This window comes from Ranitomeya variabilis, chromosome 5, assembly GCF_051348905.1.
Source record: "Ranitomeya variabilis isolate aRanVar5 chromosome 5, aRanVar5.hap1, whole genome shotgun sequence".
Taxonomy (NCBI): domain Eukaryota; kingdom Metazoa; phylum Chordata; class Amphibia; order Anura; family Dendrobatidae; genus Ranitomeya; species Ranitomeya variabilis.
This window is the reverse complement of record NC_135236.1, coordinates 124,673,399-124,701,254: the sequence shown is the minus strand read 5'-3', so window position 1 is coordinate 124,701,254 and position 27,856 is coordinate 124,673,399. Positions and strand designations below refer to the sequence as shown.

The 27,856-nt window shown below is 43.2% G+C and overlaps 1 protein-coding gene across 3 annotated transcripts in view; it reads left to right on the top strand.

The window, feature by feature from the left end:
* Positions 1–27,039, top strand: part of CORO2B (coronin 2B) — a 99,951-nt gene extending 72,912 nt beyond the window's left edge. For all 3 annotated transcript variants that reach the window (XM_077263231.1, XM_077263229.1, XM_077263230.1), the window contains exons 2-12: positions 1,548–1,748; positions 1,996–2,112; positions 7,098–7,247; positions 9,433–9,597; positions 19,090–19,206; positions 20,231–20,335; positions 20,979–21,075; positions 21,195–21,307; positions 21,390–21,480; positions 25,223–25,362; positions 25,682–27,039. In XM_077263231.1, the coding sequence (XP_077119346.1) occupies positions 1,548–1,748; positions 1,996–2,112; positions 7,098–7,247; positions 9,433–9,597; positions 19,090–19,206; positions 20,231–20,335; positions 20,979–21,075; positions 21,195–21,307; positions 21,390–21,480; positions 25,223–25,362; positions 25,682–25,813 (1,428 nt within the window). In that variant the 3' untranslated portion in view covers positions 25,814–27,039. The remainder of the gene's footprint in view (positions 1–1,547; positions 1,749–1,995; positions 2,113–7,097; positions 7,248–9,432; positions 9,598–19,089; positions 19,207–20,230; positions 20,336–20,978; positions 21,076–21,194; positions 21,308–21,389; positions 21,481–25,222; positions 25,363–25,681) is intronic.
* The last annotated feature ends 817 nt before the right edge of the window (positions 27,040–27,856 follow it).

Below are 27,856 nucleotides of genomic sequence, written 5' to 3'. Positions count from 1 at the left end.
GTATCAGTAGCATTCTGTTGCATTCTCCTGCCTCAAGATCCTGTTCAGCTAAGTTGAATTTTGTTTCTAGTTTATTCTATTTTTGTCCAGCTATTTGCAATGTGACTCTCTGTAGCTGGAAGCTCTCGTGGACTGGAATTGCCACTCCAGTGGCATGAGTTGTCACTGGAGTTTTAAAGTAATTTCAGGATGGTGTTTTTGAGTAGTGTTTTGAAGTTGACCGTGAAGTGACTCTTTCCTGTACTTCTGCTATCTAGTAAGCGGACCTCACTGTGCTAAATCTGCTGTTCATCCTACGTATGTCTTTTCCTCTTGACTCACCGTCAATATCTGTGGGGGGCTGCTATCTCCTTTTGGGGTTCATCTCTGGAGGTAAGGCAGGCCTGTATATTCCTCTGATAGGGGTAGTTAGATCTCCGGCTGGCGCGTGGTGTCTAGGGCATCGTAGGAAACACTCCCCGGCTACTTCCAGTGTCGTGTCAGGTTCAGGTCACGGTCACTTTAGTTCCCATCACCCGAGAGCTAGTCCGTTGTTATTTTGATTTCCCTGCCATTGGGAAAATCATAACAGGCACCATAGATGCCCCATATAATGCTCCATGCAGTTATGGCCCCATAGATGCTCCATGCAGTTATGGCCCCATAGATGCCCCATATAATGCTCCATGCAGTTCTTTATGGCCCCATAGATGCCCCATATAATGCTCCATGCAGTTCTTTATGGCCCCATAGATGCTCCGTATAATGCTCCATACAGTTATGGCCCCATAGATGCCCCATACAATGCTCCATGCAGTTATGGCCCCATATAATGCTCCATGCAGTTCTTTATTGCCCCATAGACGCTCCATATAGCATTGTGCCACATGTAATGCTGCTGCTGCACAAAAAAAAAGACACACTCGGCGCTGCCCGCTGCACCTCAACATCCCGTCTCTCTGCACTGACTGTTCAGGTAGAGGGCGGCGCGCACACTAATACGTCATCGCGCCCTCTGACCTGAACAGTCACTGCAGAGGACGCGGAAGACGAGGCGGCGGAGAAACGGGGAAAGGTGAATATGACATACTCGCCTGCTCCCGGCGCTCCTGGTCCCTGCATGTCCCACGTCTCCGGGAGCGGCAGCTTCTTCCTGTAGTGAGCGGTCACATGGTACCGCTCATTACAGTAATTAATATGCGGCTCCACCCCTATGGGAGTGGAGTCCATATTCATTACTTTAATGAGCGGTACCAGTGACCGCTGAACAGGGGAGGAAGCTGCCGTGCCCGAAGACCGTGGGACATGCGGGGACCGTGCCAGGAGCGCTGGGAGCAGGTGAGTATTTGACAGGCGTCGCTCCCCCTCACCCGCCGAACCCCCCGCCTTCCATGACTCGAGTATAAGCCGAGAGGGGCACTTTCAGCCCATTTTTTTGGGCTGAAAACTTCTGCTTATACTCGAGTATATACGGTATGTTATGTGATTTTGTAATCTAAAAAATCTTAGTAAAAATGTTCTTTAAAAAAAATAATAATAATTGGATGATTCTCATTTTTTACCTGCAGATGTCATGGCGTCCGCAGTACCGAAGCTCTAAATTCCGAAACGTGTACGGCAAAGTTGCAAGCCGGGAGAACTGTTATGAATGTATTCCCATTACTAAGAATGTGCATGATAGCCCCTTCTGTGCTGTCAATGCTAAGTTCGTAGCGATTGTCACCGAGAGTGCAGGAGGGGGCTCATTCCTGGTCATTCCCCTTAATCAGGTAAGTTAATGTATCTGCATTCAATTTTCACCTAATGAATATGACCTCACTTCCGGTAGCTACTAATATAATGGCTACATGGGAGGAATCTATAAATGTATGATATAAAAAATATCAGATGATATTAGGCAGTACTTTATAATGTGTGCAGGTGGCGGGAGGAGCTACTGACAGGTATCTGTCTGTCCTCCTCCCCCAGGTCTGCATGGTGGGGGCTCACCTATGAAATCTTCTGTGCCTCCCCCAGACTGGACGCATTGTGCCCAATCACCCCAAGGTGTGTGGGCACCAGGGCGCAGTACTGGAAATTAAATGGAACCCATTCATTGAGAATGTCATCGCCTCCTGCTCCGAGGACACTTCGGTAAGTCATGTTTCTCATAAAAAAAATAAATATATATATATATATATATATATATATATATATATATATATATATATATATATATATATATATATATATATATATATATATATATATATATATATATATATTGTTGAATGACTATGGTGCTTATAATTGCACTTAAAATCGGTTTATTATCCAAAGCAGAATAATATTCACGTCTCTTTTGAGTGGTTTTGTTAACATGAAACAAAGAAACAGAATACTTCAAGGAAATCTGTCAGTAGGATGAACCCTCCTATATCATAGAAAGCTGAATAAAATGATACATTGATATCTGTGATCTGATGTCTTATTCCAGAGAAATCCATATTTTTCTTTATATGTAAATGAGCTGTTAAGATCTATGGGCCGGACACAGATCTCCCTGTGAGTCTGCTTCCCGAGCTTATTGTAACTGAAAGGAGAGTTACCAGTGTGAGACATGTAATGACTGACAGTCTGGTCTCCTGATCTGCGTTTCTCACACTGGTAACTCCTCCTTTCATTTAAAATGATCTCTGGAGGCAGATTCTCAGGGAGATCTTTGTCCAGCCCCTAGATTTTAACAGCTCATTTACATATTAAAATTTGTATTGAATAAGACAGATTCCTCCTGTACCCTATTTACATTGGTATTCTGAAGTAATAAGATGTCTCAGTAAGATTAGTAAAACTACATAGCCAATAGTAGACATCTTCCTACAATTATGAGTATAAACGTAAAAATAAATGTCACATAAACAGTTTAGCTTAAATACCTGAAGATCCGCATGTAGCCAAAATATAAAATATTATCAAAGATATATCTGATAATACCCTATATATACACTAATTAGATATGAATATCAAGAAAATAAACCAAATTTCAATAAAAACAGAATGTCTGTTCCATGCCCTGAGTAATAGACTTACCAGCTGCCGTCTTCAGCTGTCCCTGGCGCTGCTCTGGTCCTGGTCCATCTTGTGACCGCAGCATGTGACTGACCGGAAATCAGAGGTAACGGCCACAAGCTCTCAGTGCAAGTCTATGGAGCCTTGTTCTGCAGCTCATAGACTTACTTTGAGTAGTGACTTCGAGCGCCCAGCAAACACTGGTGTTCCGGCAGGTCACAACCTGCAGAAGACTATCGGAGTGGCGCTGAGAACAGAAGTGACACCACTCCAGTGATAAAATTAAAAAAATAAATAAAAAGCTGGAGTGTGCTTAAAAGATAACCATCCTGAGAATTCTTATGTTTTCCATAACACAACAATTTTAGATAATCTTGAAACTCTTGACATGAGAAAGGGGGTGTTCCCCTGAAACGTGGCAGGAGTGCGCCCGGCCATGTTGGCTACCAAATCGAAAATGATGTATTGCTCCTGATTCCTATGGACAATATATTGATGCCAGGATTTTTTGAACATGTGGTGCATATACCAGTTTACAATGTCTTGCACTTTATCGCTTGAAGCTTTGTATATATGGGAATATCCAATTTTCCATTACATAAGAATTTAGTATGTCTCCCTTTTTTTTACCTCATCTTGGAACTTTCCATTGTGCTGCTCCTCATTACCCCTCTGTAAATAAAATGACAACTGGGTGTAACCATTACCCATGTCAGTGGGGTGGGTCTGTACTCACTACAACTCAGTACAATCTGTGTAGGGACACACCCTACTGACAAAGGGATTGCTGATATCAATTTATTCATATATGTCCAGGGAGAATAACTAGCGCATATGATGACATAATTAGAGGAAAAGATGACCCATCTTGTGGGATATGCAAGTAATTAGTAAATATACATAAAACATGTCAGACTGACATAAAACAGACAATATCGGAGCTAACATAAAACAAACACGAGACTAACATAAAATGGATATATCAAACTGACATAAAACAGACATATCGGACTGGCGTAAAACAGACATACAGGTGCTTCTCACAAAATTAGAATATCATCAAAAAGTCAATTTATTTCAGTTCTTCTATACAAAGAGTTAAACTCGTATATCGAGTCATTACAGAGTGATCTATTTCAAGTGTTTATTTCTGTTAGTTGATGATTATGGCTTACAGCCAATGAAAAGCCAAAAGTCATTATCTCAGTAAATTAGAATAAATAACAAAAAACAACTGCAAAGGCTTCCTAAGCATTTAAAAGGTCCCTCAGTCTGTTTCAGTAGGCTCCACAGTCATGGGGAAGACTGCTGACTTGGCAGATGTCCAGAAGGCAATCACTGACACACTCCACAAGGAGGGGAAGCTACTAAAGGTCATTGCTAAAGAAGCTGGCTGTTCACAGAGTGCTGTATCCAAGCATATTAATGGAAAGTTAAGTGGAAGGAGAAAGTGTGGTAGAAAAAGGAGCACAAGCAACCGGGATAACCGCAGCCTTGAAAGGATTGTTAAGAAAAGGCCATTCAAAAATTTGGGGGAGATTCATAAGGAGTGGACTGCTGCTGGAGTCATTGCTTCAAGAGCCACCACACACAGACGTATCCAGGACATGGGCTACAAGTGTCACATTCCCTGTGTCATGACCAATAGACAACACCAGAAACATCTTACCTGGGCCAAGGAGAAAAAGAATTGGGCTGTTGCTCTGTGGTCCAAGGGGTTGTTTTCAGATGAAAGTAAATTTTGCATTTTGTTTGGAAATCAAGGTCCCAGAGTCTGGGGGAAGAGTGGAGAGGCCACAATCCAAGCTGCTTGAGGTCTAGTGTGAAGTTTCCACAATCGGTGATGGTTTGGGGAGCCATGTCATCTGCTGGTGTAGGTCCACAGTGTTTTATCAAGACCAAAGTCAGTGCAGCCGTCTGCCAGGAAAATTTAGAACACTTCATGCTTCCCTCTGCCGACAAGCTTTTTGAAAATGGAAATTTCCTTCTCCAGCAGGACTTGGCACCTGTCCACACTGCCAAAAGCACCAGTACCTGGTTTACAAACAACAGTATCACTGTGCTTGATTGGCAGCAAACTCACCTGACCTTAACCCCATAGAGCATCTGAGGTATTGTCAAAAGGAAGATGAGAGACACCAGACCCAACAATGCAGACGAGCTGAAGGCTGCTATCAAAGTAACCTGGGCTTCCATAACACCTCAGTAGTGCCACAGGCTGATCGCCTACATGCCACACCGCATTGATGCAGTAATTGATGAAAAAAGAGCCCCGACCAAGTATTGAGAGCATTTACTGAACATACATTTCAGTAGGCCAACATTTCAGATTTTGAAATCATTTTTCAAGCTGGTGTTCTAAAATATTCTAATTTACTGAGATAATGACTTTGGGTTTTCATTGGCTGTAAGCCATAATCATCAGCATTACCAGAAATAAACACTTGAAATAGATCACTCTGTAATGACTCTATATAATATATGGGTTTCACTTTTTGTATTGAAGAACTGAAATAAATTAACTTTTTGATGATATTCTAATTTTGTGAGAAGCATCTGTATCAGAGCTGACATAAACCAGACATATCAGAGCTGACCTAAAAGAGACATATCAGACTAACATAAAACTGACCTATCGGACCGACATATTGGAGCTGACAAATTCTGTTCAAAAGAGTTGTCTGATTTCTGTTGAGACTTCTGAAATGCCAAACTAGTCTATACCTCTGACTAAAGCAGTAAGTGATTCTCTAGCTCCCCCCAAATTGTGGGCTAGTACAAAATATTGACTATTTCTTGTCCTACTGTACCTACAGTCACTATCTATGTAATCTAAGCATTAAACTATATCCTATAGTTTCCGTACCCCTGAGCTGAGTGTACCAGAGTCACCTTAGGCCTTACCTTTGCAGTACCCACACAGCAGTGTCAGTACCTATGACACTATAGGTCTCTGTCACACCCTTACATCTGCATATGAGCGGTACAGGGTGAGAATCACAGGAGACAGTCACGTGGGGAAATAATTTACCACACTTATCGTACACACCATGGACAAGGTGGTGCATTTCCACAGCATACTTATGGACAGCTGGGTGGCCTCTAAGGGCACGGTACACAACAAGTTAATTTATCACTTCATATGCCATTATATGACGTGTAAACTGGTATATTGTTGTAATTCTGGCACATAGGTAAAGGGAATCGGTTGTCAGATTCACGCAGCCTGATCCATAGATGGCATGAACCAGAGCCTGGCTATGTGTTTGCAGTCAGGTATGTTTCAGAGTGGACATACTGATCGGGAACTATGCGTCTCAGCTGACTAGCCCGAGGTGGTCCGAGGTGGCTGCTCCTCTCCCTGCTTCAGTTGATTTACAGGTCTCTCCCCATGTGTGACACAAAGAGGGGAATTACTCAGCACTATCCTGTAATTAAAATAGAAAACTCCTGTGTGAACTCGGTCTGACATCCAAAGTGTATCCAGTGAAAATGAAAGTTAGCGGCAAAGTTTTTCTTTATTTCAAATCTTCCTTAAAGCCATCTCTGTGGCAGACGGAGCTGGGAGAGGGGAAGGATGGCAATTGCAGCAGAGAAGACGACAGTTTTGCGCTGGAGTGTGGTTCAACGGGTCCCTGTGGGTGTACATAAAGAGAAACCTGTCAGTTATGGGAAGCAGGGCGAGAAAAAGCCGACAGACTGCATCAGACTAGTCAGCCGAGACATATAGTCTACTGCTTCTTTTCAAACTTTCAGTATTTGGTCAGTATTTTACCTCAGTATTTTACCTCTGTATTTGTAAGCCAAAACCAGGAGTGGAACAGTCAGCCTAACAGTATAATAGAAACACGTCACCACTTCTGTATTTATCACCCACTCCTGGTTTTGGCTACAAATGCTGAGGTAATATACTAACCAAATACTGAATGTGTGAACGTGGCCTAAAGCATAAAGCTGAAATCACACAGCCAGACTCTGGGTCACACTGACTGTACAGTATTTGGGGCAGATTGAATCTGATAACAGGTTCCCTTTAAATAATATTAACTAAAATAACATCCCTTCCTAAGGTGAGGATATGGGAAATTCCAGATGGCGGACTCAAGAAGAACATGACTGAAGCAGTTTTGGAGCTCTACGGACACAGCCGACGAGTGGGACTCATAGAATGGCACCCTACAGCTAACGGTATACTGTTCAGCGCTGGGTATGACTACAAGGTCAGTAATGTCTTAGTCTACAGTTTTTTGGTTTTTTTAAATATCAGATACATTGAAGAAAGTGGCACCTTAAGGGCATTTTTTTTTTTAATCTGAATACATATAAAAGTAATTTTTACAATTGGGTTGCATTAAAAATGTTGCACTTTTTTCCTTTCATAGTCTCTGTTTTTCCCTGCTCGTAGCTGATAGCAGAATAAATTATCTCACAATCCATCACTGAACTCCTTCTGAGAGTTTGTAAGGGTCCGTTTACATGGAACGACCGGTGGCACCAAATGGGCTGCCGATCGGTAAAAACCTCTACCGATCGGCAGTCATTTAATCGCCTCTTTACACCACAAAAACTGATGCACACTGAGCGAATTGTAATAGATCATTCAGTGCGCAGAGGCTGCCTTGGTTCTGTTCACACATGTTCATAATAACCTTTCAGTGTCAGAGCGCAGATTCAGTGACTGGCGGTGATGTCATTGAGCTTACCGCAGTTCACTGAAGCTGCGATTCTCACAGGTAGCGGTGCGATGAACTGCAGTGACATCTATGAAATCACGGCTAGCGATAATAATAATAATAATAATAATAATTTTTATTTATATAGCGCCAACATATTCCGCAGCGCTTTACAACTTATAGAGGGGACTTGTACAGACAATAGACATTACAGCATAACAGAAATCACAGTTCAAAACAGATACCAGTAGATACCAGATGACTTAATGAAGGTTACCATTGAGGTTTTTGAGGGCCCCGGGTGAAAGAGTCTCAGTGGGCCCCCCCCTTTAACACATACCACGATTCATGATCCCATATAACACAGCCCATGTAGTATATAACACAGCCATGTAGTATATAACAGCCCATGTAGCATATAACACAGCCACGTAGTATATAGCACAGCCCACATAGCATATAAAAGCCCATATAGTATATAACACAGCCACATATTATATAACACAGCCCACGTAGTATATAGAACAGTCATGTAGTATATAGCACAGCCCGCGTACCATATAACAGCCCAAGTAGCATATAACAGCCCATGTAGTATATAACAGCCCACATAGTATATACATGGCTCACGTAGTATATAGCACAGACATGTAGTATACAGCACAGCCCCCCTCCCCCCAAGAATGGCCCCATAGTGCAGTACTCACTGTTATAGTTAAAAAAAAAAAACCAAAACACTCCTCACCTCAACGTTCCGCTGCTCCCTCCCTGCTCCGGTCTCGGCTGCTGCCACTGCACTGCCTGACACACAGCGAGTGCACGATGACGTCATCACGCACCCGCAGCGGCAGTGTCAGAGTGAGGATTGATGGGAGAGGGAGCATCAGGTGACGCTCCCTCCTCCATCATTTGCTTTGAACTAAACCGGCAGACGCCGGTATAGTTCAATGCAGTGGGGGAGTCGGCGCTGGTGGCAGGCGGGCCCCCCTGCCTCACAGGGGCCCCATAGCGGCTGCGTGATGTGCCGCTAGCTGAGGGCCCCTGGGGGAGCGGGGGCCCTAGGCACTGGCAGCTGCCTGCCCCTGACGCCGGCCCTGAATGGGCCCCCCTGTCTCGCCAGGGCCCCGGCGCTTGCCCGGGTATGCCGGGTGCTAACGCCGGCCCTGACTTTAGTGGTGTAAATAATAAGCTTGCTGGGCATGCTTCCCCCATCCTGTTCTTCCTACTTTGAAGGATCCGGCCAAGACTGGTATAAAAATACTGAAAGGTAGAAAAATTTTGCGCAACTTTGAATTGTGCAAAAATTCTAGTCAAATTTCAAGGCGTTTTATGATAGAATTCTGGCAAGAATACCTTGATGAATTGGGGCCTTACAGTTTAGTGGTGTTCTAGAGATGTGCGGGTCACTTTGGGGGACTCTTGTCCACTAGTCAGGTCAGCAGTCTCTGGTCGGGAGGCTCGTGAATCACTTACCTTCCTGGAACCTAGGGCCGGCTTTCGATTAGCTGTGCTTGCATTATGTGATCGACGTGGCGTGACACACAGAGGATGTCAGGCCAGCACAGCTAATCAGTGGTAAGAGATTTTAAGAGCTCCCGTTCAGCCGTAACAAAGCTCTGAAATGTTTGATGGCCCAGAGTGCTGCGAATCGATCCGCCCATCAATAGTGATGACTATTCAGCTTCCTTGATGGTGAACAGAATGATTGTATAAGCAATAACTGTCTATTCAGATACTGATCTGGAACCTGGAAGAAGGGGAAGCAGTGAAGATGATAGACTGTCACACAGACGTTATCCTCTGTATGTCATTTAATACGGATGGGAGTCTGCTGGCCACAACCTGCAAGGACAAGAAACTGCGTGTGCTGGAACCTCGCTCAGGACGGGTGCTGCAGGTAATTCCAGAACATAGCTTTATTATTCTTATTCATCCATTAAACAGTATAGTACTCCGTGTCATAGGCTTTACTACAGTTATATGGGCACTAAATACGGTGACAAAGTACCGTATGCACTACGTCCCTCACCCCTAATTTTAGATCTACCCATCATATACCTTTGCTCCATAAGGCTGAATTCACACATCTGAGTTTGACACAGACAGCACGTGGATGCAACAAGGATATCTATCTGCTGTCCGTTCACATCATGGCCCCATTCATTCACATGCGAGTTTGCTTAATAATTGAACCAAACTTGGACATGTAAAATGGGCCGTAATCTGCAATGTACAGAGTGATTAATTTATAAATGGACAGCGCACATAGGTGAAAGTCGGACATGTGAATGAGCCCTTATTCACGTCAGTGTCTGTCATGTTTTTCCACTGAGAGCACACTGCCACGTTATAATGTATGAGGCTATTCATATGACAGCTGTTTTTGTTTCTGGCCACTAACCAGTGGAAGCACTCATCCTCCTCCAATGAAATTTTTATCTTAATATATTGCAATCATCATATTATACAGCACTGTGTACTTACAATTGCTCATTTTGCCTTTCTACCCAGTTAATTCTTCTGTTTTCCATTAGGTCTATGACATAATACAGTTAAATACAAAATAGCTGAATCCTTCTAAGCTTTATGTAAGAACAGGAAGTCTCTTTTCCCTGCGTGAGTCATCATTAGAACCACAATTCTACTCACTGCAAAGTCCCAGCTCCACATCCTCTTCAACTCCTGACTAGGAGACTTTGCAGTGATGTAGGATTGTAGTTCTAATAATGACGTATGCAGGGAAAAGAGACAACCTGTGACATAGAGCTTAGAGGGATTCAGCTAGTTAGTTTTTAATCATGTGACCGAATGGGTAGAAAGGCAAAAATGAGCAATGGTAAGTACACAGTGCTATGTAATATAACAATTGCAAAATATTAAGAGGATAAACTTTGAAGGGAGGAGGAGTGCTTCTTTAAAAAGACAGCTACGTCCTCCTCTGATCCCGCCCATTCAATTTTAACCCCTTCATGACCTTGCCGTTTTTTGCAATTCTGACCAGTGTCCCTTTATGAGGTAATAACTCAGGAACGCTTCAACGGATCCTAGCGGTTCTGAGATTGTTTTTTCGTGACATATTGGGCTTCATGTTAGTGGTAAATTTAGGTCGATAATTTCTGAGTTTATTTGTGAAAAAAACGGAAATTTGGCAAAAATTGAAAATTTCGCAATTTTCACATTTTGAATTTTTATTCTGTTAAACCAGAGAGTTATGTGACACAAAATAGTTAATAAATAACATTTCCCACATGTCTACTTTACATCAGCACAATTTTGGAAACAAATTTTTTTTTTGCTAGGAAGTTATAAGGGTTAAAATTTGACCAGTGATTTCTCATTTTTACAACAAAATTTACAAAACCATTTTTTTTAGGGACCACCTCACATTTGAAGTCAGTTTGAGGGTTCTATATGGCTGAAAATACCCAAAAGTGACACCATTCTAAAAACTGCACCCCTCAAGGTGCTCAAAACCACATTCAAGAAGTTTATTAACCCTTCAGGTGTTTCACAGCAGCAAAAGCAACATGGAAGTAAAAAATGAACATTTAACTTTTTAGTCACAAAAATGATATTTTAGCGAAATTTTTTTTATTTTCCCAAGGGTAAAAGGAGAAACTGGACCACGGACTTTGTTGTCCAATTTGTCCTGAGTACGCTGATACCTCATATGTGGGGGTAAACCACTGTTTGGGCGTACGGCAGGGCTCGGAAGGGAAGGAGCGCCATTTGACTTTTTCAATGAAAAATTGGCTCCAATCTTTAGTGGACACCATGTCGCGTTTGGAGAGCCCCCGTGTGCCTAAACATTGGAGCTCCCCCACAAGTGACCCCATTTTGGAAACTAGACCCCCCAAGGAACTTATCTAGAAGCATAGTGAGCACTTTAAACCCCCAGGTGCTTCACAAATTGTTCCGTAAAAATGAAAAAGTACTTTTTTTTCACAAAAAAATTATTTTAGCCTCAATTTTTTCATTTTCACATGGGCAACAGGATAAAATGGATCCTAAATTTTGTTGGGCAATTTCTCCTGAGTACACCAATACCTCACATGTGGGGGTAAACCACTGTTTGGGCACATGGTAAGGCTCGGAAGGGAAGGAGCGCCATTTGACTTTTTGAATGAAAAATTATCTCCATCGTTAGCGGACACCATGTCGCGTTTGGAAAGCCCCTGTGTGCCTAAACATTGGAGCTCCTCCACAAGTGACCCCATTTTGGAAACTAGACCCCCCAAGGAACTCATCTAGAGGCATAGTGAGCACTTTAAACCCCCAGGTTCTTCACAAACTGATCCGCAAAAATGAAAAAGTACTTTTTTTTCACACACAATTTCTTTTAGCCTCAATTCTTTCATTTTCACATGGGCAACAGGATAAAATGAATCCTAAAATTTGTTGGGCAATTTCTCCTGAGTATGCCGATACCTCATATGTGGGGGTAAACCACTGTTTGGGTGCACGGCAAGGCTCGGAAGGGGAGGCGTGCCATTTGACTTTTTGAATGGAAAATTAGCTCCAATCGTTAGCGGACACCATGTCGCATTTGGAGAGCCCCTGTGTGCCTAAACATTGGAGCTCCCCTACAAGTGACCCCATTTTGGAAACTAGACCCCCCAAGGAACTTATCTAGATGCATAGTGAGCACTTATAACCCCCAGGTGCTTCACAGAAGTTTATAACGCAGAGCCGTGAAAATAAAAAAAATAATCTTTCTTTCCTCAAAAATGATTTTTAGCCCAGAATTTTTTATTTTCCCAAGGGTAATAGGAGAAATTGGACCCCAAATGTTGTTGTCCAGTTTGTCCTGAGTACGATGATACCCCATATGTGGGGGTAAACCACTGTTTGGGCACACGGCAGGGCTCGGAAGGGAAGGCACGCCATTTGGCTTTTTGAATGGAAAATTAGCTCCAATCATTAGCGGACACCATGTCGCGTTTGGAGAGCCCCTGTGTGCCTAAACATTGGAGCTCCCGCACAAGTGACCCCATTTTGGAAACTAGACCTCCCAAGGAACTAATCTAGATGTGTGGTGAGCACTTTGAACCCCCAAGTGCTTCACAGAAGTTTATAACGCATAGCCATGAAAATAAAAAATAATTTTTCTTTTCTCAAAAATGATTTTTTAGCCCACAATTTTTTATTTTCCCAAGGGTAATAGGAGAAATTGGACCCCAAATGTTGTTGTCCAGTTTGTCCTGAGTACGATGATACCCCATATGTGGGGGTAAACCACTGTTTTGGCACACGTCGGGGTTCGGAAGGGAAGTAGTGACGTTTTGAAATGCAGACTTTGATGCAATGCTCTGCGGGCATCAGGTTGCGTTTGCAGAGCCCCTGATGTGCCTAAACAGTAGGAACTCCCCACAAGTGACACCATTTTGGAAACTAGACCCCCAAGGGAACTTATCTAGATGTGTGGTGAGCACTTTGAACCCCCAAGTGCTTCACAGAAGTTTATAACGCAGAGCCGTGAAAATAATAAATGTGTTTCCTTTCCTCAAAAATATTTTTTTAGCCCAGAATTTTTTATTTTTGCAAGAGTAACAGGAGAAATTGGACCCCAAAAGTTGTTGTCCAGTTTCTCCTGAGTACGCTGATACCCCATATGTGGGGGTAAACCACTGTTTGGGTACATGCCGGGGCTCGGAAGGGAAGTAGTGACGTTTTGGAATGCAGACTTTGATGGAATGGTCTGCGGGCATCATGTTACGTTTGCAGAGCCCCTGATATGCCTAAACAGTAGAAACCCCCCACAAGTGACCCCATTTTGGAAACTAGACCCCCCAAGGAACTTATCTAGATGTGTGGTGAGCACTTTCAACCCCCAAGTGCTTCACAGAAGTTTACAACGCAGAGCCGTGAAAATAAAAAATCATTTTTCTTTCCTCAAAAAAGATGTTTTAGCAAGCAATTTTTTATTTTCACAAGGGTAACAGGAGAATTTGGACCCCAATATTTGTTGCCCAGTTTCTCCTGAGTACGCTGATACCCCATATGTGGGGGTAAACCACTGTTTGGGCACACGTCAGGGCTCGGAAGGGAAGTAGTGACATTTGAAATGCAGACTTTGATGGAATGGTCTGCGGGCGTCACATTGCATTTGCAGAGCCCCTGATGTGCCTAAACAGTAGAAACACCCCACAAGTGACCCCATTTTGGAAACTAGACCCCCCAAGGAACTTATCTAGATGTGTGGTGAGCACTTTCAAACCCCAAGTGCTTCACAGAAGTTTATAACGCAGAGCCGTGAAAATAAAAAATAATTGTTCTTTCCTCAAAAATTATGTTTTAGCAAGTAATTTTTTATTTTTGCAAGGGTAATAGGAGAAATTGGACCCCAACAGTTGTTGCCCAGTTTGTCCTGAGTACGCTGGTACCCCAAATGTGGGGGTAAACCACTGTTTGGGCGCACGTCGGGGCTTGGAAGGGCGGGAGCACCATTTGACTTTTTGAACGCAAGATTGGCTGGAATCAATGGTGGCGCCATGTTGCGTTTGGAGACCCCTGATGTGCCTAAACAGTGGAAACCCCTCAATTCTAACTTCAACACTAACCCCAACACACCCCTAATCCTAATCCCAACTGTAGCCATAACCCTAATCACAACCCTAACCCCAACACACCCCTAACCACAACCCTAACCGCAACACAACCGTAACCCTAATTCCAACCCTAATCCTAACCCTAATCCCAACCGTAACCCTAATCCCAACCCTAACCACAACTGTAACCCCAACACACCCCTAACCCTATCCGTAACCCTAACCACAAGCCTAATCTTAACCCTATTTCAAACCCTAGCCCTAATTCCAACCCTAACTCTAATTCCAACCCTAACCCTAAGGCTATGTGCCCACGTTGCGGATTCGTGTGAGATTTTTCCGCACGATTTTTGAAAAATCTGCAGGTAAAAGGCACTGCGTTTTGCCTGCGGATTTACATCAGATTTCCAGTGTTTTTTTGTGCGGATTTCACCTGCGGATTCCTATTGAGGAACAGGTGTAAAACGCTGCGGAATCCGCACAAAGAATTGACATGCTGCGGAAAATACAATGCAGCGTTTCTGCACGGAATTTTCCGCACCATGGGCACAGCGGATTTGGTTTTCCTTAGGTGTACATGGTACTGTAAACCTGATGGAAAACTGCTTCGAATTCGCAGTGGCCAATCCGCTGCGGATCCGCGGCCAATCCGCTGCGGATCCGCGGCCAATCCGCTGCCAATCCGCTGCGGATCCGCGGCCGATCCGCGGCCGATCCGCTGCGGATCCGCTGCTGATCCGCTGCGGATCCGCGGCCAATCCGCTGCAGATCCGCGGCCGATCCGCGGCCGATCCGCTGCGGATCCGCGGCCGATCCGCTGCGGATCCGCGGCCGATCCGCTCTGTGTGCACATGCCATAACCCTACCCCTAACCCTAACCCTACCCGTAACCCTAACCCTACCCCTAACCCTACCCCTAGTTCTAACCCTAGTTCTAACCCTAACCCTAGTGGAAAAAGAAAAAAAAATATTTTCTTTATTTTATTATTGTCCCTACCTATGGGGGTGATAAAGGGGGGGGTTTATTTATTATTTTTTTACTTTGATCGCTGTGGTAGAACCTACCACAGCGATCAAAATGTACTTGTAACGAATCTGCCAGCCTGCAGATTCGGCGGGCGTACTGAGCATGCGCCCGCCATCTTGGAAGATGGCGGCGCCCAGGGAGAAGACGGACCGACTTCGGGAGGATCGGTAAGTATGAGGGGGTGGATCGGAGCACACGGGGGGGGATCGGAGGACGGGGGGAGCGGACAGGAGCACGGGGGAGCGGGCAGGAGGACGGGGAAGCGGACAGGAGGACGGAGAGGACCGGGCCACATAACGGACGACTGGGGAGGAGATCGGGGGCGGTGGGGGGGGGGGGGCAGAACATGATTTCCAGCCATGGCAGATGCTATTGCAGCATCGGCCATGGCTGGATTGCAATATTTCACCATTTTCATAGGTGAAATATTGCAAATTGCTCTGATTGGCTGTTGCACTTTCAACAGCCAATCAGAGCGATCGTAGCCACGTGGGGGCAAAGCCACCCCCCCTAGGCTGAAGTACAACTCCCCCTCTCCCTGCAGATCGGGTAAAATAGGAATTAACCCTTTCACCCGATCTGCAGGGATGCGATCATTCCATGACGCCGCATAGGCGTCATGGGTCGGGAAGGGGTTAAAGAATCAGTTAAAAACAGGACAACACAAGGATGCATCAATGTATCATCTGTTTTTTTACTGGTTGTTTTTTAATGATTGCTAGAAGCTCGGGAATTCCGCATCATTTTGTATTGTATATGAGAAAAATCAGCCCTCAGATTATAAAAAATGACCGAAAACAGATGCAGCCCACTGAAAACATTGTTTTTATTTTATGAATGTGAAAAACATCACTTGCATGTGAGACTTAAATTCTTTAAATTGCTGAAGTGCCAGACACTTGTCTTCATGAGCGATGATATGCCTGTGAATAAAAAATGAGCCACAGTGATCCGACTTTCTGAATGCATTGGAAAGGATTACAGGGGTTTTCTGGGCGCAGAAGAAAAGTCTGCAGTGATTATGTGACTGTAGACTGCAGGATCATGAGTGTCCCGATTCCCCTGTATTCCCCGCCCCAGTGGCCGGTCACATTACCGCATGTGTTGTCACATGACGACTAGACTCTCGCGGTTACTCTCAATAGAAGAGAATTGCAAGAGCCTAGTTGGCATGAAAACCCACCCGCATGGGGAATACAGGGAAATCGTGACAGTGTGCATGTTGCACATTCACAGTCTTAGGCCGGCGTCACACTCAGCGTAAGACAATACGGTCCGTTTTTTTTACGGCCGTAATACGGCCGTAATACAGGGAAATGTTCACAAAATAGTGGTCCGTATGTCCTCCGTAGGCAGGGTGTGTCAGCGTATTTTGCGCATGGCATCCTAATCCGTATGGCATCCGTACTGCGATATTTTCTCGCAGGCTTGCAAAACCGACATCTAATGGATTTATGTGCTCAAATGTTCGGTAAAACATATATACAGTGTATATATATATATATATATATGTCATTGAGACACATATATATATATATATATATATATTCTGTATTTATATTTAATTCAGTGCGATATCTGTGAAAAGCCGGTAATTCAATTGCCGGCTTTTCATTTCTCCTTCCCAAACCCGACAGGATATGAGACATGGTTTACATACAGTAAACCATCTCATATCCCCTTTTTTTTTTTGCATATTCCACACTACTAATGTTAGTAGTGTGTATGTGCAAAATTTGGGCGCTGTAGCTGCTAAAATAAAGGGTTAAATGGCGGAAAAAATTGGCGTGGGCTCCCGCACAATTTTCTCCCCCAGAGTGGTAAAGCCAGTGACTGAGGGCAGATATTAATAGCCTAGAGAGGGTCCATGGTTATTGGCCCCCCCCTGGCTACAAACATCTGCCCCCAGCCACCCCAGAAAAGGCACATCTGGAAGATGCGCCTATTCTGGCACTTGGCCACTCTCTTCCCACTCCCGTGTAGCGGTGGGATATGGGGTAATGAAGGGTTAATGCCACCTTGCTATTGTAAGGTGACATTAAGCCAGATTAATAATGGAGAGGCGTCAAATATGACACCTATCCATTATTAATCCAATTGTATAAAAGGGTTAAACACACACACATTATTAAAAAGTATTTTAATGAAATAAACGCACAGGTTGTTTTAGTATTTTATTGCTCTCTCAATCCACCAGAAGACCCTCGCTTGGCAAAATAATAAACCAACAATATGCATACCATCCGAGGATCTGTCAGGTCCCACAATGTAAATCCATCTGAAGGGGTTAACTCATTTTACAGGCAGGAGCTGTGCTAAAGTACTCGCTCGTGCCTGTAACCCCGGGTGCTGAAAGGAAAGCTGGGTGATCTGTACTTACATTGAGTTGCGGTGATGCGCCCTCTGGTGGATGAACTCATATGAACTCGAGCGTGGGAACTTTTCCAAGGCTCCAGTTCATGAGTTCATCCACCAGAGGGCGCCTCACCGCAACTCAATGTAAGTACAGATCACCCAGCTTTCCTTTCAACAGCCGGGGTTACAGGCACGAGCGAGTGCTTTAGCACAGCTCCTGCCTGTAAAATGAGTTAACCCCTTCAGATGGATTTACTTCGTGGGACCTGACAGTTCATCAGAAGGTATGTATGTTGTTGGTTTATTATTTTGCCAAGCGAGGGTCTTCTGGTGGATTGAGAGAGCAATAAAATACTAAAACAACCTGTGTGTTTATTTTATTAAAATACTTTTTAATCGTGTGTGTGTGTGTTTTTTAACCCTTTCATACAATTGGATTAATAATGGATAGGTGACATAATTGACACCTCCATTATTAATCTGGCTTAATGTCACCTTACAATAGCAAGGTGACATTAACCCTTCATTACCCCATATCCCACCGCTACACGGGAGTGGGAAGAGAGTGGCCAAGTGCCAGAATAGGCGCATCTTCCAGATGTGCCTTTTCTGGGGTGGCTGGGGGCAGATGTTTGTAGCCAGGGGGGGCCAATAACCATGGACCCTCTCTAGGCTATTAATATCTGCCCTCAGTCACTGGCTTTACCACTCTGGCGGAGAAAATTGCACGGGAGCCCACGCCAATTTTTTCTGCGATTTAACCCTTTATTTTACAAGCTACAGCGCCCCAATTTTGCACATACACACTACTAACATTAGTAGTGTGGAATATGCAGAAAAAAGGGGATATGAGATGGTTTACTGTATGTAAACCATGTCTCATATCCTGTCGGGTTTGTGAAGGAGAAATGAAAAGCCGGCAATTGAATTACCGGCTTTTCACTAACCCCGCAGCGTATTTCTCGCAAGTCACACTGCTGGTCCGTGTGGAATCCGTATTTTTCTCGCCACCATAGACTTTCATTGGCATTTTTTTTGCGCAATACGGTGACAAACGCAGCATGCTGCGATTTTCTACGGCCGTACAAGACCGTATATTACGGATAATATACGGCTGATAGGAGCAGCCCCATAGAGAATAATTGGGCCGTGTGTAATGCGTTTTTTACGGACGTATTTTCAGCGCTCATACATCCGTAAAACTCGCTAGTGTGACGCCGGCCTTAGTCATAGGGTGATTGCAGACTTTTCTTTTGAGCCTGGACAACCCCTTTAAAGCAGGTAAACATTTTGAAGTATAGTAAACTTCCAGGAGTTGCAGCTTATTAGTTGTTACATAATAACTTTCTATATCCATGTAATTTTTATTAATGTTTTGGGCTTGAAACCTGCAATCCTAAGACACCAGATGCTACACTTCATAGAATCCTCTTCATTTTCCTGCTCTTCCTTTTATTAGGCAGCAAGCTGCAAGAACCACAGGGTGACACGTGTTGTTTTCCTGGGAGACATGAAGCGGCTGCTAACAACAGGCGTCTCCATGTGGAATACGAGACAGATCGCATTGTGGGACCAGGTGAGAATTGTGGAGCCACAACAAGCCGCATTCTCTCAGATTACTACAATATACGCTCTATATAATTCCATGGAAAATCGATTTTGATATTGGACAAATCATTCTCTTAAAATTTAATGCAAATGACCTTTAAAAATGGCTGACCTCTGCTGAAAAGTTGTCACTTTCTGCAAATGCATTTTGTCATTTATCTACCAGTTTACTCTGCTATGGATGATCCTAGTCTGTATACATAGTCAACTTTAAGGGAGTTGTCAAAAAGTGTAAAAAAAAAAAAAAAAAAGTGCTAAAATTATTAATAATCACATTAAAGTGTACCTGTCGCCACTAGAGAACACATCCAGGGAAGGGCCCCCGTGCAAGAACAATATATGGGCCCTTTGAGGCCAATAGCTCATCATAACGCGTTCCACCTACTTTGAGGTGGAAATGAGCCCCTTTACCTGTAGGCCCCCTGTGCGGCTGTACAGGTTGACCTGTGATATGTCCGCTCCTGCCTGTCGCTTCAGCTATCTTTTCAGAATAATCTCTCATGTATATACAACTAATAACACTGTATCTGGTTATTTTATGACTGGTATCCCACATTTTTCATCAGTTTTCCCCTCTGCTAGTGCTATCTACAGTTTTGAGTCCACTCTGACTTACTGCGTGGCGACCTCCCTGTTTTGCTATAAGCAGCACATGGAGGCATGAAGAATTACTGCTCTTCTTTCAGCAGTACTGAGCTGTGTGGATGTGAATCCAGCTCTGGAGTAGGCTAAAAGAGTTCCTTGACGATGAATAAAAATTATGGTCCATATCCCTGAAGCCATATAATATATAAAAAAATGCTCAGGGGAGCAGTGGTAATAAAATAAGAGTAAAGACAAATACATTTTAATCTGGCAACAGCTCCTCTTTAATAGGTGTGTTTTTTTAACATGTTAGCATAATCTTTATGTAAAACATGTTTATTTGAAGTCTTGGACAACCCCTTTATCTTCAGTATGTATTTATCTACCACTAACTTTGTTGTGTTCAGGAGGACTTGTCAATGCCAATGGTTGAAGAGGAAATAGATGGCCTTTCTGGGATGCTTTTTCCGTTTTACGACATGGACACGCACATGCTATATCTTGCTGGAAAGGTAAGCTACCAACATATTAGTTACAGTACCTTCTCCCATGCTGCCCAATCTACAGATCATTACCAGCAGCTACTGCCCTCAGATTCATACTGCTTCAAAAGGCTTCCCACCTTTGGGGACAAAAATTTTTTTCAATTAAATGCATGTATTTTTGGCTAATATTCTTTTTTTTTTAATTGGGTTTCAAGAAAAATGTTGCACCGCTTGCGTCCTATACCCTCTGTTGCACTGTCTATTGCTGGCTGCAGATTGGGTTAACTGAGGATCCATCAGTGAGCTCATTCTGACTGTCTTACGAGAGCAAGTCTAACTCTTTTATCTGCCTATTACTGGGATCTTCTCAACAGATTTATGACCACAGTTGAATGCGCAGAGAAACAAAGAGCTTATAAAAGCAAAACAAAATTTTGAATGAAAGCAAATTGCAAAAATGATTTTAGCCCCAAATACATGCTTATAAGTTAAAAAAAATTGACCACACTGATGGACAACCCCTTTAAACATTCTAATGACACAGTTTTACACCATTATCAGAAGACTTACACATTTTCTACCGTGACCCATAATTTGCTTAATAGACCCTTTATTCCTTCATGCCATTGCTTTTTATAGTAATTACCGTCTTCCTTCTTTCTTATGTAAGGGAGATGGAAACATACGATATTATGAAATAACATTGGAAAAACCATTCCTGACGTTCCTAATGGAGTTCCGTTCTGCCGCACCACAGAAAGGACTTGGTGAGATGCAAACCCATAATATTTGTAGGGAGCAGAAGTGCTTATTATGATGGCAAATATATATGAAAAAACCTACCTGGACAATCATCTTCTCAATAGAATATTTTTTTTTTAAATAGGTGTGATGCCAAAACACGGACTAGATGTGTCAGCGTGTGAGATATTCCGCTTTTACAAGCTCATCACTTTGAAGAACCTGATAGAACCTATATCTATGATTGTTCCAAGAAGGGTAAGATTGTATAACATGTAGTTGTGCTACAATCAAACAATTGCCATCACATAAAATAATATTTTTATTATTATTTTTATAGTCAGAAACGTATCAGGAGGACATTTATCCTATGACACCAGGACAAGAACCTGCACTAAGTTCTAACGAGTGGCTGAGCGGCATTAACAGAGGTGAACATAGTATAGGGCTCAATTACAGATATGGTAAAAATATAAACTTTTCATCCAGTTTTATATATTTGTGTACTGTATTGTACAGCTCTGGCAAAAATTAAGAGACCACTGCAAAATGTTCAGTTTGTCTGATTTTTCTCTTTATAGGTATATTTTTGAGTAAAATGTAAATTGTTCTTTTATTCTATAAACTTCTGACATGTCTCCAAATTTCCAAGCAAAAAACTTTGTATTTTTTTTTCTGACACAGAAAAATGGTCAAAATTTAAAAAAAGCCCAGTGCTTTCAGACCTCAAATAATGCAAAGAAAACAAGTCCATAATCATTTAAAAACAACAATACTAATGTTTTAACTCGGGAAGAATTCAGAAATCAATATTTTGTGGAATAACCATGATTTTTAGGGTATGTGCACACGTCAGGATTTCTTGCAGAAATTTTCCTGACAAAATCCGGACATTTCTGCCAGAAATCTGCATGCGTTTTTTTTGCGTTTTTAAGGCTGGTTTCACACTTGCGTTTTGATCTGCAGCGTTTTTAAAAAAAAGCATGTGGTGAAAAAACGCATGTAAACGTGGCAAAACGCCGCGTTTTTTTAACGCATGCGTTTTTGCGCCAAAAATTTACATGCGTTTTTTCCCGCGTTTGCGTTTTTGAAACGCATGCTGAGAAGTGTGTGACAGCTGCCAAACATCAAAATCAACTAGAAAACACACTATTAATAGAATTAGCTAGGGTTAGGGTTAGGATCCCTAGGGTTAGGGTTAGGGGTAGCTTTTTATTAGAATGTCCTGGTCACCAGGTCACTGATAAGCCACCCCCCACCATCAAGGTGATAAAGGGATCCAAACCCTAACCCTAAGCCTACCCCTAACCCTAAGCCACCCCCCACCATCAAGGTGATAAAGGGATCCAAACCCTAACCCTAAGCCACCCCCCACCATCAAGGTGATAAAGGGATCCAAACCCTAAGCCTACCCCTAACCCTAAGCCACCCCCCACCATCAAGGTGATAAAGGGATCCAAACCCTAACCCTAAGCCACCCCCCACCATCAAGGTGATAAAGGGATCCAAACCCTAACCCCACCCCTAACCCTAACCTGAAATACGTGGCACTGAAATACGTTTATATACGTATATACATATATAAGTGCCACGATATTTCAGTGGCCACGTATTTACGTGCCACGTATTTACGTGCCACGTATATGTGCCACGTATTTCAGTGCCACGTATTTCAGTAGCACGCATTTAAGTGCCACGTATTTACGTGCCACGATATTTCAGTGCCACGTATAACCACGTAGTTATAGTATTTATAGTACGTGGCACTTAAATACGTGGCACTGAAATACGTGGCACTATGACTGTCAGAAAATGTTCATTAAACGGTTAGGGGTAGGGTTAGGGTTTTGTTTTTTTTTGTGTTTCCTTGTGTTTTTCTATAAAAACGCATGCGTTTTTAACGCAAACAAACGCATGTGCTTAAAAACGCATGCGTTTACATAGACAGCAATGCATTTTTTGCCGCGAAAAAACGCATGCGTTTTTTTGCAGCAAACAAACGCCGCAAGAAAATACTACAGGTAGCATTTCTGCAAATGAACGCACGCGTCAAAAACCGCATGCGTTGCCGAAAACGCGTCAAAACGCATGCGAAATAAACGCATGCGTTTTTAATGTTAAGTATAGGGAAAAAAAGCATGAGTTTTTTAGCGCTAAAACGCAGCTTACAAAAACGCAAGTGTGAAACCAGCCTTACACGTTTTTTGTGCGTTTTTTTATGCAGATTTTTTGCGTTTTTTTCCTGACACTCCAATTTAATGGGAAATCCGCAAAAATAATGAACATGTTGCTTCTTTTTCCGGAATGCGTTTTTTTTTTTCGGAAAAAAACGCAACATGTGCACAAAAAATGCGGAATGCATTCTAAATGATAGGATGCATAATGTATGCGGTATTATAGCGTTTTTATCGGGGAAATCCGCAAAAAATCCTGAAGAAATCCTGACATGTGCACATACTCTAAATCACAGCTTTCATGCGTCTTGGCATGCTTTCCACCAGTCTTTCACACTGCTCCTGGCACAAAAATGTAAGCAGTTCTTCTATGTTTGATGGCTTGTGACTATCCATCATCCTCTTGGGTACATTCCAGAGGTTTTGAATGGGCTTCAGGTCTGGAGATTGTGCTGCCCATGACAGGGTTTTGATGTGGTGGTCTCTTAATTTTTGCCAGCTGTATAGTATTATTAGGGGTAGTATATACACATTACTCAAATAACTTCCTGGAGATAAAGGGCTATTAAAGTGAATCTGTCGCTTGATTTATGCTGCCCAAACCACAAGCAGCATCAATCAACATGACTGCAGCCGGCTATATTTTTCTCTGAACCACTGCAGCATTTTAGAGAAGATAAAAGATTTGTCCAGAAACCATAGAAGCCAGACTAGTCTGGAGATGCCCCAGCTGGCTTCTCGCAGCGCTGCTGCAGGTAATTGACAGGTGTCTCCCATAGCAGGAGTCGTGTCAATTACCTAAAGCGGCTCTGGCAAAAGCTAGTCAGTAGATGCATCCAACTTGTGTGGTTTCTTCCTATGGTGCCGAGCAGTTATCTCTAAAGTTATTTTTAAAGTTTAAGAGAAATGCTGCCCGCAGTTTGGGCAATATGAATCAGGTGACCAGTTCCTTTTTAAGGGGAAGTCACATTTATGTGCAAGTCCTGAACACTGGCGATATACCTTACCCATTTTGTGGAAGTTAAAGGAGTGCTCCTAGAATTAAAAATTACCACCTACCCATATATTAGGAGATAACTTACTGATGACGCCAAGAGATCGCAGGAACGGAGTCTCGTCTTGAATGGAGGTTTGCATGGTCAACTTCAGCTCCATTGTCTGTGGGACTGCCAAAGGAAGCTGAGCATAGACACTTGCCTCTTTGTGTCTGAGCATAGACACTTGCGGCTATGCATAGACACTTGCCTCTTTGCGGCTGAGCATAGACACTTGCCTCTTTGTGTCTGAGCATAGACATTTGCTGCCGAGCATAGACACTTGCCTCTTTGCTGCCGAGCATAGACACTTGCCTCTTTGCTGCCGAGCATAGACACTTGCCTCTTTGCTGCCGAGCATAGACACTTGCCTCTTTGCTGCCGAGCATAGACACTTGCCTCTTTGCTGCCGAGCATAGACACTTGCCTCTTTGCTGCCGAGCATAGACACTTGCCTCTTTGCTGCCGAGCATAGACACTTGCCTCTTTGCTGCCGAGCATAGACACTTGCCTCTTTGCTGCCGAGCATAGACACTTGCCTCTTTGCTGCCGAGCATAGACACTTTCCTCTTTGCTGCCGAGCATAGACACTTGCCTCTTTGCTGCCGAGCATAGACACTTGCCTCTTTGCTGCCGAGCATAGACACTTGCCTCTTTGCTGCCGAGCATAGACACTTGCCTCTTTGCTGCCGAGCATAGACACTTGCCTCTTTGCTGCCGAGCATAGACACTTGCCTCTTTGCGGCCGAGCATAGACACTTGCCTCTTTGCGGCCGAGCATAGACACTTGCCTTTTTTCGGCCGTCCCATTGACAATAAATGGGGCACAGTTCGAGCATGTGCACCTCTGCTCCAACCAAGATGGCGTTCTCAGGATCCAGAGCCCCATTCTAAGGATCAAAAGAGGTCCCAATAGTTGTGTATATATTAATACGAGCTGAGAGTAAGCAAACCATTCCCAATAGATCCTGTGCTGAGAAGTCTGAAGGAGGGGTACCGGAAAGCGTCCAAGGTTACATTTAAAGCACCAGTGAAAAATAAGAAGAGTTTGGTGGTAAATGGCTTCGATCTACTAGAAAATGTGCCGCCTCGGACAGAAAATGAAGTAAGTGAATTGACTTCTAGGCCACGTTTTTGTGAATTAATGAACATTTCCTCCTAGTTATGCAGAAGTAAGAGAGATGGGGATACACTGTTGACAATTTGTCATTTATTTTCATGTATTAGTAAATTGGCTACATTACTGTTTTTCACATTCGTAAAGATTTAACCTAAAGACGCAAACATCTTCAAGAAGGAACTATATAGATAAAATGATACCATTATATATTTTGAGGGGAATGCTCTTTAACTCTTTGCACTTTATATAGTAAAAAATCAATACTCAACACATTTTTTGATTGTGCTTTTCCCGTCCTCTGCAGCTGCTGCACATGTTCTATCGGCAGCATGAGGAGATCCGACGTCTGAAGGAACAGATGGCCCAGAGAGACCTCCTCATCCGACAATTGGAACTGGAGCTTAGAAACTTGAGGAACAGCCCCAAAGAGAGCTAGCCACCCTCATTATCACTGCTGATATATTGTATTGTACAGGAACAGACTTCTCCGTATATAAGAGCTCCGAGAGGTTTCTGTATATAGACTAACTAGCCCTCCAATGCCTTGCCGAGGCACGTAGCCGAGGCACGTAAAGGATTGTGTATCCAACTGCACTAATTGCACAGATATCCATATATCCAGCAGGGTTCCTGCATATAACCAAATGGAACTAATTCCTCCTATACTTGCCGTTTAATAGATCCTGACCAGTCTAGATGAATTATTTTCCAATAACTATATTCACACAAGACACAATCAAGGTTTAGGGGGAAGAATAGTGGGAGAAGTAATAACTTCTTTAAATCTCTTCTTACCAGCTTTGGGGCCAGATCTGAGAAATATATTTATTTATGCAACTAATAGCAATGGAGATTGATTCCTTCTTAAAGAAGCAGGGGTTTTTACAAAGCCATACAAATATTGAGAAACTAAGCACTAGGGAGCTTCTCCCACAATCTTCTACGGATGCATTCCCCATTCTCATTCTCCCATATCCTGTAGTATTTCCCATTTAACTGCATCCTTTACTTCCCCCTTCACACATTCCCATGCAAGTTAGGCTTCTTTCACACTTGCGTTGGTACGCGGCCGTTGCTAAGCGTCGGCGCGACGTACCGACGGACGTTGTGTAAATTCGGCACAACGTGGGCAGCAGATGCAGTTTTTCAACGCATCCGCTGCCCATTGTAAAGTCCTGGGGAGGAGGGGGCGGAGTTCCGGGCCGCGCATGCGCGGTAGGAAATGGCGGACCCGATGTACGAAAAAACGTTCCCTTGAACGTTTTTTTCGTGATGATGGTCCGCCAAAACACGACGCATCCAGTGCACGACGGACACGACAGATAGCCATACGTCACAATCCGTCGGCAATACAAGTCAATGGGAAAAAACGCATCCTGCGGGCACATTTGCAGGATGCGTTTTTTTCCCAAAACTACGCATTGTGATGGACGACAAACGACGCAAGTGTGAAAGTAGCCTTAGCCCATGTTTCTCACCTCCAGCAGAGCACTTTATATCCGCCGGACCTGACTCTAGCTGGTTGGCCTTTTAATTTATTGCTAATCATCACTTTCTATGCAAAAGTGAAATATTAAACTAATTAAACTTCTAAATGGATAATGGACATTTACTGCAAAGAATGTTCTGTAACTGATGCTGAGAATAAAGGTTGAACGCTGATGTGCTTCTTTTCTTCTAAAAGCTAGTGTAACTTTATAAGAAAATGATACAACCCATTTATGGCATGTTTGTATGGGATTTTGTGTACATTTTAATTAATAGACATTGGAATAATATTAAATTCCCAAAAATTGGTTGTGTGAAAAAATTTGCTTGTTGTGAGATAAGTCTTATAAATGTGCCCCTGCAATGTACTGTGTAATGGCTGTGTCTGACCATGCAGAGCTGCTCCAGTTCGTGTGGCACATACCAAAGCTCCTGGCCAGGGGAGGAAGCATAAGTCACTTATGAGAAAGTAAGTACAGAAATGAAATGACAAGGGCTTGCACTTGCTACTTTCTGAGGTAACATATTTCCCTGCCTGTTTTATCACAGGAGTGAGTGTTTCTGCCCTATCGCCAGTCTTGTGAGCTCATCGCAAATCAAGTCAGTGACATAGGAGCTCCAACGGCTGCTGAACTTATAAGTCATGAACTTGATTTATGATGAGCTTAGATGGCTGGATATGAGGCAGAAACCTTTGCTCCTGTGATGACAGGTGGGGAAATGTGCTGTGGTATGTGCCGACAATGAACTAGAGCAGCTCTGCATGGTTGGACACAGCAAATAACAGTATTTAGCACAGGCACATTTTATAGGATTATTTCTACACAGGAAACATCTATTGATTAAAATGTACTTTTTTCATGGGACAACCCCTTTAATTTTTCATCTAACCATGTGGAAAGTGATTAATTAAGGCTATGTTCACACTAATTTTTGTAGCTTCCTTTTATGGTGGACGCCACAGTACTCTGCCAGGATAGTCATGAATACC